The 12980-nt window shown below is 40.0% G+C and overlaps 2 protein-coding genes across 2 annotated transcripts; both read left to right on the forward strand.

Moving 5' to 3' along the window:
* The first annotated feature begins 429 nt into the window (after window positions 1–429).
* On the forward strand, window positions 430–11586 carry LOC117568187 (ras-specific guanine nucleotide-releasing factor RalGPS1). Its single transcript, XM_034248642.2, has 7 exons — window positions 430–706; window positions 7597–7687; window positions 7749–8113; window positions 8178–8505; window positions 8571–9022; window positions 9084–9287; window positions 10329–11586. The coding sequence occupies exons 2-7, from the start codon at window positions 7628–7630 to the stop codon at window positions 10933–10935; spliced, it is 2016 nt and encodes a 671-aa protein (XP_034104533.1). The 5' UTR covers window positions 430–706; window positions 7597–7627; the 3' UTR covers window positions 10936–11586.
* Window positions 11587–11993: 407 nt separating this feature from the next.
* LOC117568188 (uncharacterized) lies at window positions 11994–12976 on the forward strand. The gene is made up of 2 exons (XM_034248645.2): window positions 11994–12661; window positions 12729–12976. The coding sequence occupies exons 1-2, from the start codon at window positions 12477–12479 to the stop codon at window positions 12964–12966; spliced, it is 423 nt and encodes a 140-aa protein (XP_034104536.1). The 5' UTR covers window positions 11994–12476; the 3' UTR covers window positions 12967–12976.
* Window positions 12977–12980: the final 4 nt, after the last annotated feature.

The following is a 12980-nucleotide window of genomic DNA, read 5'->3' on the forward strand; positions in this document are numbered from 1 at the left end:
CGTACAGTTTTATGACACCTTTCTGGTATCGGCAAGTGAGCAGCCCTGAGTAATATATTTTAGGTGAAACAACATTAATACATTCTTATTCTTTTTCGTTCTTTAAAAAATTATACATACATTTATTAGTGAAAGTAGTACTCTCGAATGCAAAAAAATCTCCTAGACTGCATTTAAATTTTATTTAAAAGCACAAAAAACAAGCCGTTTAAAATGGCGCGACTTTCTACACGCGTTATGAAAAGTTATCGGTGCAAATATAACGAGGTAGTACTAGTAGTTTCAGTATTTTGAGTTATCGCTGCCTTAAGAAATCGATGTTTACAAAAATTAGAAACATCGTATAATCGATATGTAATCCTATCGATGTTTTGGCACCACTAGTCAGTCAGTCAGAACTTGCGACAATAAATATTCAATGTGCGTACGCCGCGCGCGTTTTTATTTCATATTAATTAATTAACAAAAACAATTTTAAGTCTTGCGGGCATTAAAAAAAGCGTGCGTGAAAAATCGGTGTCGACATCGCCGAGTTGTTGCTGTTGCGTTGGGTGTCTGTGTTTTTTGTCTTAAGTGAGAAACAAAATAAAATAGCTATTAGCTAAAGTATTCGATACAACTACATTGTCAGTTTAAAATGCGTTGGTTGATTGATACAGAAGCTGCTGCTCTTGCCGTTGTCGCTGTCATTGTTGTTTTTGTTTAGGTAAGTTTTTTTTGGGGCGTGAATACGGGGCGCACTATAAATAAATGTCTCGATGCAATACTATTCTCGGCTGCCACTGGCACTGGGCAGACAAATCGTCTCATTTCTATCAAGTGCAATTCTTTGCTTTTCCTTTTTTTGTATATACTTTTGGGTGTACTTGTCGGTGATTACGAAACTGGGTGGGCGCTAAATGTTGGGGGACACTGTCTCTGTGTGTGTGCTTGAATTTCGCTTCTGCTCTGTTCCCTTCTTCTGTTGCCCATCTTGTTTTTTTTTTTGCATGCGAAGTGTGCTAAACATTAACGACGTTGCCGACGGCATACACAAAATTGCGTGTGACAACCATCAATGGGGTTGGTTGGGGCAGGTAGGGGGCTGAGGTGTAGGGTGTACACTCTTAATCATTGCTATCGATTTGTTAGGGGTGTGTGGCTGTCGTCATTGTTGTTGTGGTCGCTGTTCATTTTATTCACGTTATATTGCCGGCAAATGAGTAAAAGTGATTCATTGTAGGAACAAATCAATAAAAAAGCATTTAGCACTGCTTCCCTTAGTGATAAACTCAGTGGCTATGTAGATCATGTGATAAGCAAATGTTATCAGACAACCATAAAAGAAACATTTTGTTGTACAGACAGACACACATACGTATGTATCTATTACACAGACACACAAGTAACTGTACGCCCCTTGGCAAGAAATTTGAGTTTCACTTTGCTGCATTATTTTCCAGCTGTTGTTTTGGTTACTTGCTAAACAGGATGCGCGCATTCAGCGAACCAAGCAGGCAGTCAGTCAGGCAGGCAGCGCAGCAGTTCAGGGGTAGACCAGATGTTTTTTTTTTTCTTGCCTTGCTTTGTCTTGCCTTCGCTTCAATTTGGGATGCCGATTTCAAGGCTCCATGCGTATTGTTTTTTGTGTTCAGCTCAGCTCTTTCAGCACTTCAACGAGTGCTAAGTGAATGCACGCACTCGAAAACTATTCGCATATGGGCTGCGGATTCTAGGAACGCTTTGCTGCTTTGGTGACCCACTTTATGAGCGCACGGATCAGAGAAACAGAACAAATAAGAACAGAAATAGAAACAGAAATCCATGAAGCAGCGCGTCAGCAGAAAGAAACGCCAGAGCCAAGCTTATTATTTGTTTTTTTGCTTGGCCTTCTCAGTTTTTGTTGTTGTAGTTGTAATTGTAGCTGCGATTTGTGTTGTTGTTTTATACAACTAGCCAGCGGCTTTGTTTTTTCGTGTGTAGTTTCTCTTGTTACAACAGCGACTGTGATTGCAAGTGTGCATTACACACACCCATATGTGTGTGTGTGTGTGTGTGTGCGAATGCACTTGACTTGCATTTGCATTGTGTGTAATTGCATGCGATTAAATATTGATAGCATAAAGACTACACAGAATAGCTGCTATCAATTAAATTCTCAATGAAAGCAGAACGTATTCTCCTATTTGCATTGGCACCCCACACACAGTGATTGCTCTACAAAATGTGTTCGTCAAGCAAAAAAGTATAGAGGAGATTGCAACCGATGTCTAGCCTAGATAATGAAGAAATTTGCATTTCTTCGCAAAATGGAATCCTCGCATAATGTCATGCATTTTATTACTCGATCAATTGCCTTGGTCTTAATCCATTCCAAGTTGACTATATCAGGCGATCACTGTATTATATGCATATGTATGCACTTTTCACAATCGCATTGCCATCGGGCGGGCGAAGGTTAATTTATGTACAAAGACGACACACGCGTATAACGGAGTCGGGGCATTTTTCCATAATAAAAACAAATCTTGGCGCGGTTATTGAACTTGATGGCGATGGCATCGCTGTCAACGCTGGCGACACCAACTGACCTTGCCCGCCATAAACACACAATCTTTCTCTCTGTAACACAGCTCTGTGTCAAAATAAATATATAACAAAAATGAAATTTCCATTTTGTAAATTCTGAACAGCACCAACAACAAGAATGAATGAAAGAAAGCTGTTGAGAGATCACAGCGAGGGTCACTCGGCCATTCTAGGGCCAGACAAAGTATTAGTCTGCTCTTGTTGATGGCAAATTCCAATGTGAATCAAAGGAAATTAACGCCAACACACATTGCGGAGGAAAAGATGCGCACCACATAAATGCCTACATAGTACACTGGAAAACATTCATGTGTAGGAAGCAGAGTCAGTCAGTCACTTAGTCAGTTAGTCAGGCGGTAGTCCAATTTTTGATTTCCGCGAACTTTTCTGCTGCAGCTGTTTTTGTTTGTATTTACGAAATTTATGTAAAAACAATAAACATATTTATTGGCTTCCAAATACATACAGCTGTGACCATTGAAATAGCAGTGCGACAGAGAAAAGACTATGTAACCGTTTTTTTTTGGTTATTCCTTTTTGTTAGTTGATCGCTAGCACATTGTTTTTGTAAAATGAAGCATAAAGATAAGAAAACAGCAAAAACCCCGTTAGTTTTGATCAGTTTTTCTGAAATTTTGATATTTTTACCCAAGTGCACCACTTTTGGGCTGACCATTAGAATAGCAGTTTTTTCTTTTCTTCCACTAAAAAAGCCGAAATTGTTTTTAATTTTATGAAAAGTGAGTTTAATCTGGTTTATTATTGTAGTTTATACGACAATACACTATAACTATAAAAAAAAAAATTAATTTTAGTGTGTAAAGGACCTAACTGGTCCAATGTAGAGAGGAGGTCCTTTCTTGAGCTTAGGAAGGAGCAAAATTGTATAAAAAAGTTCTGTGTCGCCTAAAATGTTTTACCAAAATGGTTTTCAATGACATAAATTATAAATCAAAGCCTGAAAACCGTAGTGTGATACAAAAAACCACAATTTTAGAGGACCGATGCATAGTGCTCTTCAGCTAAACTAATCCTTTTGCATCCTCTAGGGATATTAAAGCAGGGCTGAGTTGGGGAATCAGTGAAGTGGCTATTGGCCGAAGTCTGGTGGATACAAATTTGAATCCCCGAAGTTCAGAAAAGGTGCAATTACTTGGTTATAGACATCTCAAAGCGAGGTGGGAGTTTGCCAAGCGCCACTTGAACTGGCCATTTTCCAAATGGCGTAATATCCTTTGAACAAATGCGTCTAAACTGGTGTTAATTATTAGAAAAGTTCAAGACAATATGTCCGTTGACCACCAATCACCGAAAATGACCTAAACCATACCCTTAAGACCGCTAACCATGGTGGTCTTCAAATCATGATCTGGGCATGTTTCTCATACAGTGGTGTGGGACCTATAAATATGATCGATGAGATCATAGACCAAGAAATCTTTGAAAATATATTAAGAAACATCATGCTGAAGTATTCTCAGGATGAAATGCCCCTTCAATATGGACTTTTCAGCAGAGTCACGAAACCTAAACACACCGGCCAACTGGTCACGGAGTGGTTTGGTCATGAAAAAACTGATGTAATGCCATGTCAGCAGAGTTCCCGGATTTAAATCCGATTGGGAACTGATGGAGGACTTCAAGCATTATGTTGCCAAGAAATCCCCGACATCTAAGCCACACCTTTGACAAGTTGTACAGGAGGTATAGGGCCAGAATCCCTGCAAGCGTTGCGAGGACGTGGTGGACTCCATGCCACGTAGCTGTGAGGCTCTAATAGCCAATAAAGGCTACACAACAAATTATAAGGTCGTATTCAACTCGAAATTTAAAAGGATTAAGTTATTTATAAGATTTTTTGAAATTTATTACATTTTTGTTTTTTCACTGCTATTTCAATGATCTTCATAATACGGACATTTTCATATGTTAATATCCACATTCGGAAAAATATTGAATTATCCAAAATGAAAAATATGTTTAATTATCGCAAATTAAATATATTAAGCTGTTATAAAAAAATTTTGTCTCGAAGTTGTGTTTATAATAATATTTTTCAACTTTAAATGTGTAGGTCGTCTGCACTGCTATTTCAATGGTCACAGCTGTATGTACTTGTCTCTCTCTGTTTATATCCGCTACACATAGGGTAGATGGGTATTATAACTTTGTGTCTGCAGGAAAGGTATGTGACAGGCAGAAGGAGGCATCTGCCACCCAATAAAGCATATATGTATATTCTTGATCATAGACAACAGTCGAGTCATGTCCGCCTGTAATTTTTAAGCTAGAGTCAATTTATGGTACATTCAATAGTAATTACAGTTTTTATAATTCCTGAAAATTTTATTGCAATCAGATAAAAATTGTATGGGGAAAACAAAAGTATTTTTTAAATAACTTCAGGTATATTTTGCACTCTATGGTATATTTTGAATGTAGTACTATAATAACATACCATATATTGTTTGCGGCACATTTCAGTATTTTGGTGGTACATAATTCGGTATATTTTAAGAATACCGCATTGTTTTGCTTTCATTAAAAATAGGTGCGGGTATCTCACAGTCGAGCACACTCGATTGTAGCATTCTGTCTTGTTTTGTTGTGCTGAGGGCGGTGGGCGATCCTCACGTGGTGGGTGGTGGTCATAAACAAAAGCGGGAAGCGGTAACGGCAGCAAAGACGCCTCCGCAATTTCTTGTCCCTGACCACAATACAAATTAAACTACTTGTATCAAAGTACATAAATACATATGTTCAGTTGTATCGTATAGTCAGCGCAATCAAAGCTAAACAAAATCATTCTACATATGCTGCATAAAGGAGGCAGAAGGCGCATAAACAATAAATACTTATTTACATATAGCCCCAGTTTATAAGGCTTAAACGTGGGAACCGTGTAAATGTAAATAAAGAAGCAACAACATTTTATTTGCCAATAAATCAGACAAACAAACAATTCACACACATTAACACACATACACTCCCATGATGTCAGTTAATTTACTTTAATTGCATTTGATATTTTCATAAATTGCTCAACGTCTCGAACCGCAGCCAAAACAATGCAAAATTTCAAATCTATTGCCAGCGATACACATACGATGCGAATATATCTACTATATATGTACATACATATATCTACAAACAGATGTACCATATGAGCATCTATATATCTGTCTGATATGTATATTTGTAGAATAGTTCAAATAGTCAATAAAAATCCATTTGCTCAAAACTTGAGGCAGTCTGGAAAATAATTCATTCGCTTTGTGTCTTGCCAGAAATTGAATTTCTTTTATCTCCCGATATCGTACTGCTTCCCCATATGCATATATATTATTCAACTGTATAATATAAAATTATATATAAATATGGCTACGCTGTAATTGAATTCTGTAATTATCAGCGAAACAAAGGAATAAGATATTACTAGAGCATTAGATGATGTTTACACGCGTTTATCTGAAGCGTTTCCGTTTCCATATGTCCGATAACTGCAGAGAGAGAGCAAGTCTTGAAAAATATTTCAATTTTGAATAAACATTATTATGAACTGAGAAACACATTATCAATTCGTAAACAGAAACAAAAACACAGTATCTATATAGAGTTGTTTAGTAAAATTCCAAAATTGCTAGTCAGGAAAACGCAGTTCTTATCAAAAACAAAATTTGGCATTTGTTTGTGATTTGATTTATCGCTGAGCATGCTTTATTGTTGTGCGGGGTTCACCTACGATTATTGATAACAAGATACATATGTAAAAAGAAATTCTCAAGTACTTTTTTGTACGTATATTTTTGACTTGTACACTCAACATTTTTAATACAACAAATTCCTCGAAGCAAGCGATATCTTGCATGAAGTTTACCGATAAGCGTTTGCGATTTTATTCATACGTATTTCTTGTTTACATATACTTAAAGTACGTTTATAATAATAATTTTAAATTGTTCGATTTCTTTATTGAGCTTGCCATATGTCGCAGCATTTAGAAATCTTATGTTAATTATAGTAAAATCAATTTCTTCATCGAATTGCTCACAGAATTATTCGAAGAAATGACACTGGCAAAGTGAGCGTCATTGCATTTGATCAGCATTCGCTTTGGAATGATTATAGACTTAATTGAAATTAATTAGACGGGGTCGCGTCAGACAGTCTTTGAGAAATGTATGGCATGCATACTATATATCAGCTCGACCATATAGATAGAAATTTGTAGGGGCAAATATATATGCCATATTTATATATTCATATGTATAATATAGTGCACATGTTGTGTATGCTTATTAACGCTTGCTCAACTTGAGATCTGCGCACTATAAAAATGTACAAGGCTAAGTTGTTATTATAAATAAGAGAAGCTGATCAATATACTTTTCCCTCTGTTTATCAAACACTTGTCTGTCTCTGGGCCGCATTGATTCTATGGGTTCGTTGACCGTTTTGGTGACTTGTTTTTCCTAAAAAACTTTCCGCTGACTACGCGCAGTCTCTCGTATGCATGTCATTAGCATTAGAGCTGGTGTTGTTGCTGCAGTTGTTGTTGTGGTTGCTGTTGCATTGGCACCCCCCAAAAAAAACCAATCGACAGCTCGGAACACAAAACGGCGGCTACTCACTGTTGCCATAAAAGACCAGATCCAGGTCTCACTTCTGGCTGGTCCCCCGCATGACTCACATTATGGCCACCGTCGCATTGGAAATTGAGCAGCGAAGCGTGCCACAGTGGCTGAAGCTTTGATGCTCGCTTGCTTGCTGCTTGCTGCTTGCCATGTTACTCGTATTGTGTGTTGTTCTGCATTGTGGCTTTTGTTGCAGCCAGCCGCGTGCACCATAAAAACACACACTCAAAATGGTTACTCAGTGAACTGAGAGACTGCCAAGAGTGCGGAGCACGCGGAACCCAAAAACTTTCTGCTTATCACAATCAACGAGTTTTTCACACAAGTACACAGTGCATAAAACTACAAACGAGCAAATAACAATAATATTTACTTCTGTATTGCGCAATTGCAGTTTATTGTACAATTGGTTATTGAACGACGCCATGATGCGCTATTCGGAAATATCGCGAGACCTCTCCACGGATAATCTGCGCTACTCTGAGGTAAGTTTTGAGCTGCATTCAGTTATCAATGTTTTACTTAAATGCTCATTTCTATTTGCAGCTGAGCAGAAAACCAAGCACTGACTATGTGGGCTATGCTGGACAAGCATATGTCACAGCTTCACCCACAGCTCAGTCGCATTATCAACACAACGGAATGTCAGCACTTCAGCAGCAGCAACAGCAACAGCAATCGCCACAGCAGTCGCGTCAATCGAAGCAACGAAGTCCCAATGGCAATGCTCATACTTTGGCCTGCTTGCGTCAGGATAAGGGCCAAAAGGAGCTGCAGGCGGAACAGACTGCAGCCCAACAGCCGGCCAGCAAGACACTGAATATTAAGAGCAACAGGCGCAAGAACTCCATTGGTTGTCTGACCAGCTTCTCCTCGTCGCCAGATTCGCCGGGTTGTTACTACAGCATAGCGTAAGTCGAAGCTTCCGCCTCGCCTCAAACTTAATTAGATTAAATCTGTTATCGCATTTTGCAGTACAACCGCAGCGCCAGCGAACAAGTCGCAGAGTTTGCCTTCGCATGGCTCCATTAAACAGCTGGATGCTGTCATAATGAGTGCATTGCGTGTGCCCGCCGATCTGTTGGCTAATCAGATAACGTTGCTGGACTTTCCGGTCTTTGCGCTCATTCAACCGGATGAGCTGAGCAGCTGTGCCTGGACCAAGAAGGACAAGCATGTGGTTACGCCCAACATTGTGGCGTTCACCAAACGCTTTAATCACACCAGCTTCTGGACAGTAACCGAAATATTGAATGGCGAGCAACCCAAGCAGCGTGCCGAAATAATGACACACTTCATTAAGGTATAACATTCGCATTCTCCTAAAAAAGAGTTTAAATTAATTTGAATATCTGTTACTTACTTTAGGTGGCCAAAAAACTGCACGAGCTGAACAATTTGCATTCGCTGTTTGCCATCATTTCGGCAATGCAAAGCGCCAGCATTTATCGCCTCAAGAAAACCTGGGCCTGTTTGTCCAAGAAGGATCGACAGTCCTTCGAGCGACTCAGCGACATATTCAGCGATCAGAATAACTGGGCTAATCTACGCTCATATCTGGAGAGTTTGCGCCTGCCTTGCATACCGTACCTGGGATTGTTTCTCACAGATTTGATTTACATCGATCTGGCGCATCCACACAAGGGCGGCTTGGAGCCGGAGCAACGACGCAACAAGATGAACAACATACTGCGCGTCATCTCGAACTATCAGCAATCGGATTACCAGCAAATACAGCCAAATGAGTCCACGCAAAAGTATCTAACCTCCATACGATACATTGAAGAGCTGCAGAACATATTCGAAGAAGAGCAATACAAGTAAATGAAATACTTTTTTAGTTTTTAACCGATTATTAAAGTTCTCTTGCATTTTCTGCAGACGCTCGCTGAGTCTGGAGCCCGCTTCGCCGTCTGGTCCCAGCTCCTCGTCGTGCAGCTCGAAGGAATCTTTTAATGTGGAATCCGTGACACCAGCGCTTGGTTGCTTGAATCTGTCGCCAGCCAAAACAATTGGTTCCATGCGCATGGCCAGTGGCACCAAGTTTGTGCCCGGCCATCGCAAGTGTCGCAGCCTGGGCACAAAGTAAGTTTTGAATCTTTAATGCAAACTGAAAAACAAACAATTCGCGCATTTCTAATTGCCAACAACACTTTTTGTGTCTCGTCCCAACAAACTTTCGATTTCGTTTTAACCACCACTCAACACAATCTCTCTCACTGCGCAAATTGGACTGAACATTGTGGGGTCCTAAACAATCGTTAACATAACTCGTTGACTTTTTCTATTAATATTGTTATTGTTGTATTGTTATTCATGCTGTATTCTTAATTTGTATTCTTTCAAACACACACACATTTGCTTTCGCTTTGGTTCTGTGTTTCTCTGCCTCTGTAAATCTGTATCTGTATCTGTAAAATGTATTTGTTACTTGTGACTGCGACTGCAACTGCGACTGTGATATGTGTAGATTTCGCAGCAGCAGCCTGCCACGCAACTTTGCACAAAGGTGCCAGTGCTGCATTGTGATGATTGCGCCGGGCATTGGCACAATCTCCAACAAGCGCTGCAGATGCCGTCGGTGAGTGTCTCTCCAAAAACCAAAACAAACCAAAACAAACCAAACCAATCGTAGCCGTAGCTAGGATATTATGCATTATCAAGTTATTAATTTATCAGTTTGCATTATCAGTTCAATTAGTTGTGCATCAGTTTACTCATTTTTGACCACGCTTCGTTGTAACCGAGATTCGATAACAAACAACAAGAACATACACATCACATAAAACACTTGCTTACATTTTTGGCTGCTGCTTTGCATCACTTTTGGGTGTAAAATAATTGTATGAGATTTGCTGAATGATCTTCGTTTCGTTTGGCTCATCATTCCACACTCTGCCACCCACACCCACACACACTTACACTCACACAAAAACTGAACACTCAGCTATACTCATAAACGCCTTTTCAGTTGCCTTATGCTTTGATTTGTTTATCCCATTTTGATCGCTTGCCTGCATGACGCCCCTTACCGTATATATATATAAATCTATATATCTATTGTCTGTATGTGCTTTTCACCTTTGAACCTTGCAACTAAACTCTACTCCGTCTTTGCATTCGCAGCATCTTTGGCAAAATTGCGCCGAATAATTACGACGGGCATCCGCATCATTTGCACCTGGAGCACGATCCGAGTCAACAGCCTCGCCATCATCTGCTCGACGATTCGGTGTTGGAGCACAGCGATGCGCTCTCGAACGCAGACCTCACCTCACTGGAGAGTGCCGAGGGCATCATGTGCGATTTTGCGGGCAGTGATTGCGATCTAATGTCGCCGGAGGCAGCAGCCGCCATGCAGGGCTGTGTGCGTCGCAAAACCGTGCAGAAGGAGGGACGCAAGCCGGCGGTGGCGTCGTGGCAACGCTACTGGCTACAGATCTGGGCCAATTCGCTCGTCTACTTTCCGCCCAAGTCGTTCAAGGGCAGCGAACGCGGCGACTTCAAGCGCGAGCCGTGCAAGGTGTGTCCACTGGAGGGCTGGTATGCCCACGTCAGCGACAACACCAAGCACAAGAACACCTTTGAGCTATACCACCGAACACTGGGCACCGTGTACAAGTTTCGCACGGACAGCCCACAGATGACGCATCTATGGACAAATGCCATTTGCAAGTTGGCAACGACGCGTGTGCCAAAGCCACTGCCGGCCAATCTGATGTCCTTCGAGTGAGTCAGACGCTGAAAAATTGCAAAGCTGACACATGGACATGGTCACGTTATTATGCCGCCGACCCCAAACAAACTAACTACCACTTCCTCGAATCTAATGTACTCATCAATTAGTTTTAATTAGCTGTCCACATACTCTTATGTCACGAAGCAGCCACAGAAACATTCCCGCAACTCTCTGCTTGTTAACAATCACAACAAACACGTAGAAGAACAACAGACAAAACACCACAAGATGAACGAACAAATTGTAATTTTGCAAAATGAAACGATTTCAAATGGTATTTCAAAAGACTGACAGACCTAGCAGACAAGAAGAAGACGAAGACGAATATGATAAAATAAAAGATGAGAAGATCATGATGGATCGAACACACTCAACAATTACTGACAGGATGAATTCAATTAATATTGATATTAGCCGTGACCGCTGATAAATCTATTAATCTTCTAGAGCTGTGACTGCAAGTCCAAAACTATTATGTATGCTCTTTGCATGGCAAAAATTTCCTTTTGTTGTGCTGTAAAAACGTCAACGTAATTGTAATTGTAAATGTAATCTTCAAAAATGTATCTTGAATGTCCAGCAATGTTATTTGTATTTGTATCTTAAAATGTTATTAGGCATTAAACGGAATCAATTACTACGACATTTAATTTTGTATGTTCATATGCGCGACTTGTGCCATATTAATTTTAAATTAATTAAATTAGTTTTACAACGACTTACTGATAAACTACAAAACTGCAACTCGCAACCACACTTTATGCAACTTTTTGTATCGCCTTCTCGTAGAATTATTGTAAAACTCAATCGAGTGCTTATTCCCAAAACTTTGTAACAAAGAATCAAAAAACTATCGCATACTCGGAACAGGAAACCATAGGCTTTAAAGTTTAAACTAAATTAAATTGTGTGAACGATGATTAAACGAAATACTATCAAATTTATATGTTGTTGCACGCTAGGCATAAATTTAAGTTGTAAGTAAATAGTTTTATATGTTGCATGTTAAATAGACAATACACAGCTTGAATTCTACGAAACGAAAGTTATGTTAACTACTGGGAATTGAGGCAGTTGGAGAGCCCACGAATCAAATATTATACTCTAGATTATACACACATACATACATATATTTATATACTTGCATACGATACGATTTATATATTTACTCCTAAGCTTTCTCATCCACACACATTTTCTTTGCAAAGTTTTACCTTAAGCATGTAAGAAATGCAACAACAGCAGCAAAAAAAGTCCATAAAAAAGTAACGAAAAATACAAAAAAAAGTAAAAAAAGAAAGAAACAAAAACAAAAAAAAGAGTCGTATTATTATATAACGCATTTGCTACGTTATTTATAACGATTTTCACGCGTTGATCGTGCAAAGTGCGCGAATTTGCAATTCATTTACGCGAAGCGCGTGGCATGCGACGTGCATTCCAATTTCTATAAGTGGCGCCACAGCATTGCGAGCTAGTTTTTGTTTTTTTATATTAAGAGAAATGACTAAAGTGCTGTCAGTCGATTGCGAAACATGAAAGGGTCCACAAGCAGTGAAGGTTGTGACAGCGGCTGTGGTGACAGTGACAGGATGATGACAGTGTGGACTCCCAAACGGACCAGCTGCTGTGGGCGTTTGTTCGTTGTAATGTTTTTGCCTCTATTGCTACTGCTGTGTCTGACTGTTCGGTCTAGTGTGGGCGGCAAGACAACCACCATGTAAGCGCCGGGGAATTGTGTAATACTTTCACTCACTAAACGCGTCCCACGCTTCCTTATCGTTCAGCGTACGTCACACAGACACCACAGATCCGCAGCTGGATGGCTTCTGGGCGAATAGAACCTCGTGGAATGCACGTTGGGTGAAGTACTGGCGAGCCAAACGCATCTATGAGCCGGTGTGGAAGAAGGTTTGGACTCCGTCGATACACACCGAGTGGATACCGCTGCCCAATGCTCCTGAGCCGGATGCCTGGAAGAAGCCCAATCATCCGCAGCACAATGATGATGAAGAAGTAGATTGAAGTAGAAGACTGAA

This window comes from Drosophila albomicans, chromosome 3 (genome assembly GCF_009650485.2).
Source record: "Drosophila albomicans strain 15112-1751.03 chromosome 3, ASM965048v2, whole genome shotgun sequence".
In the NCBI taxonomy this organism is placed as follows: Eukaryota; Metazoa; Arthropoda; class Insecta; order Diptera; family Drosophilidae; genus Drosophila; species Drosophila albomicans.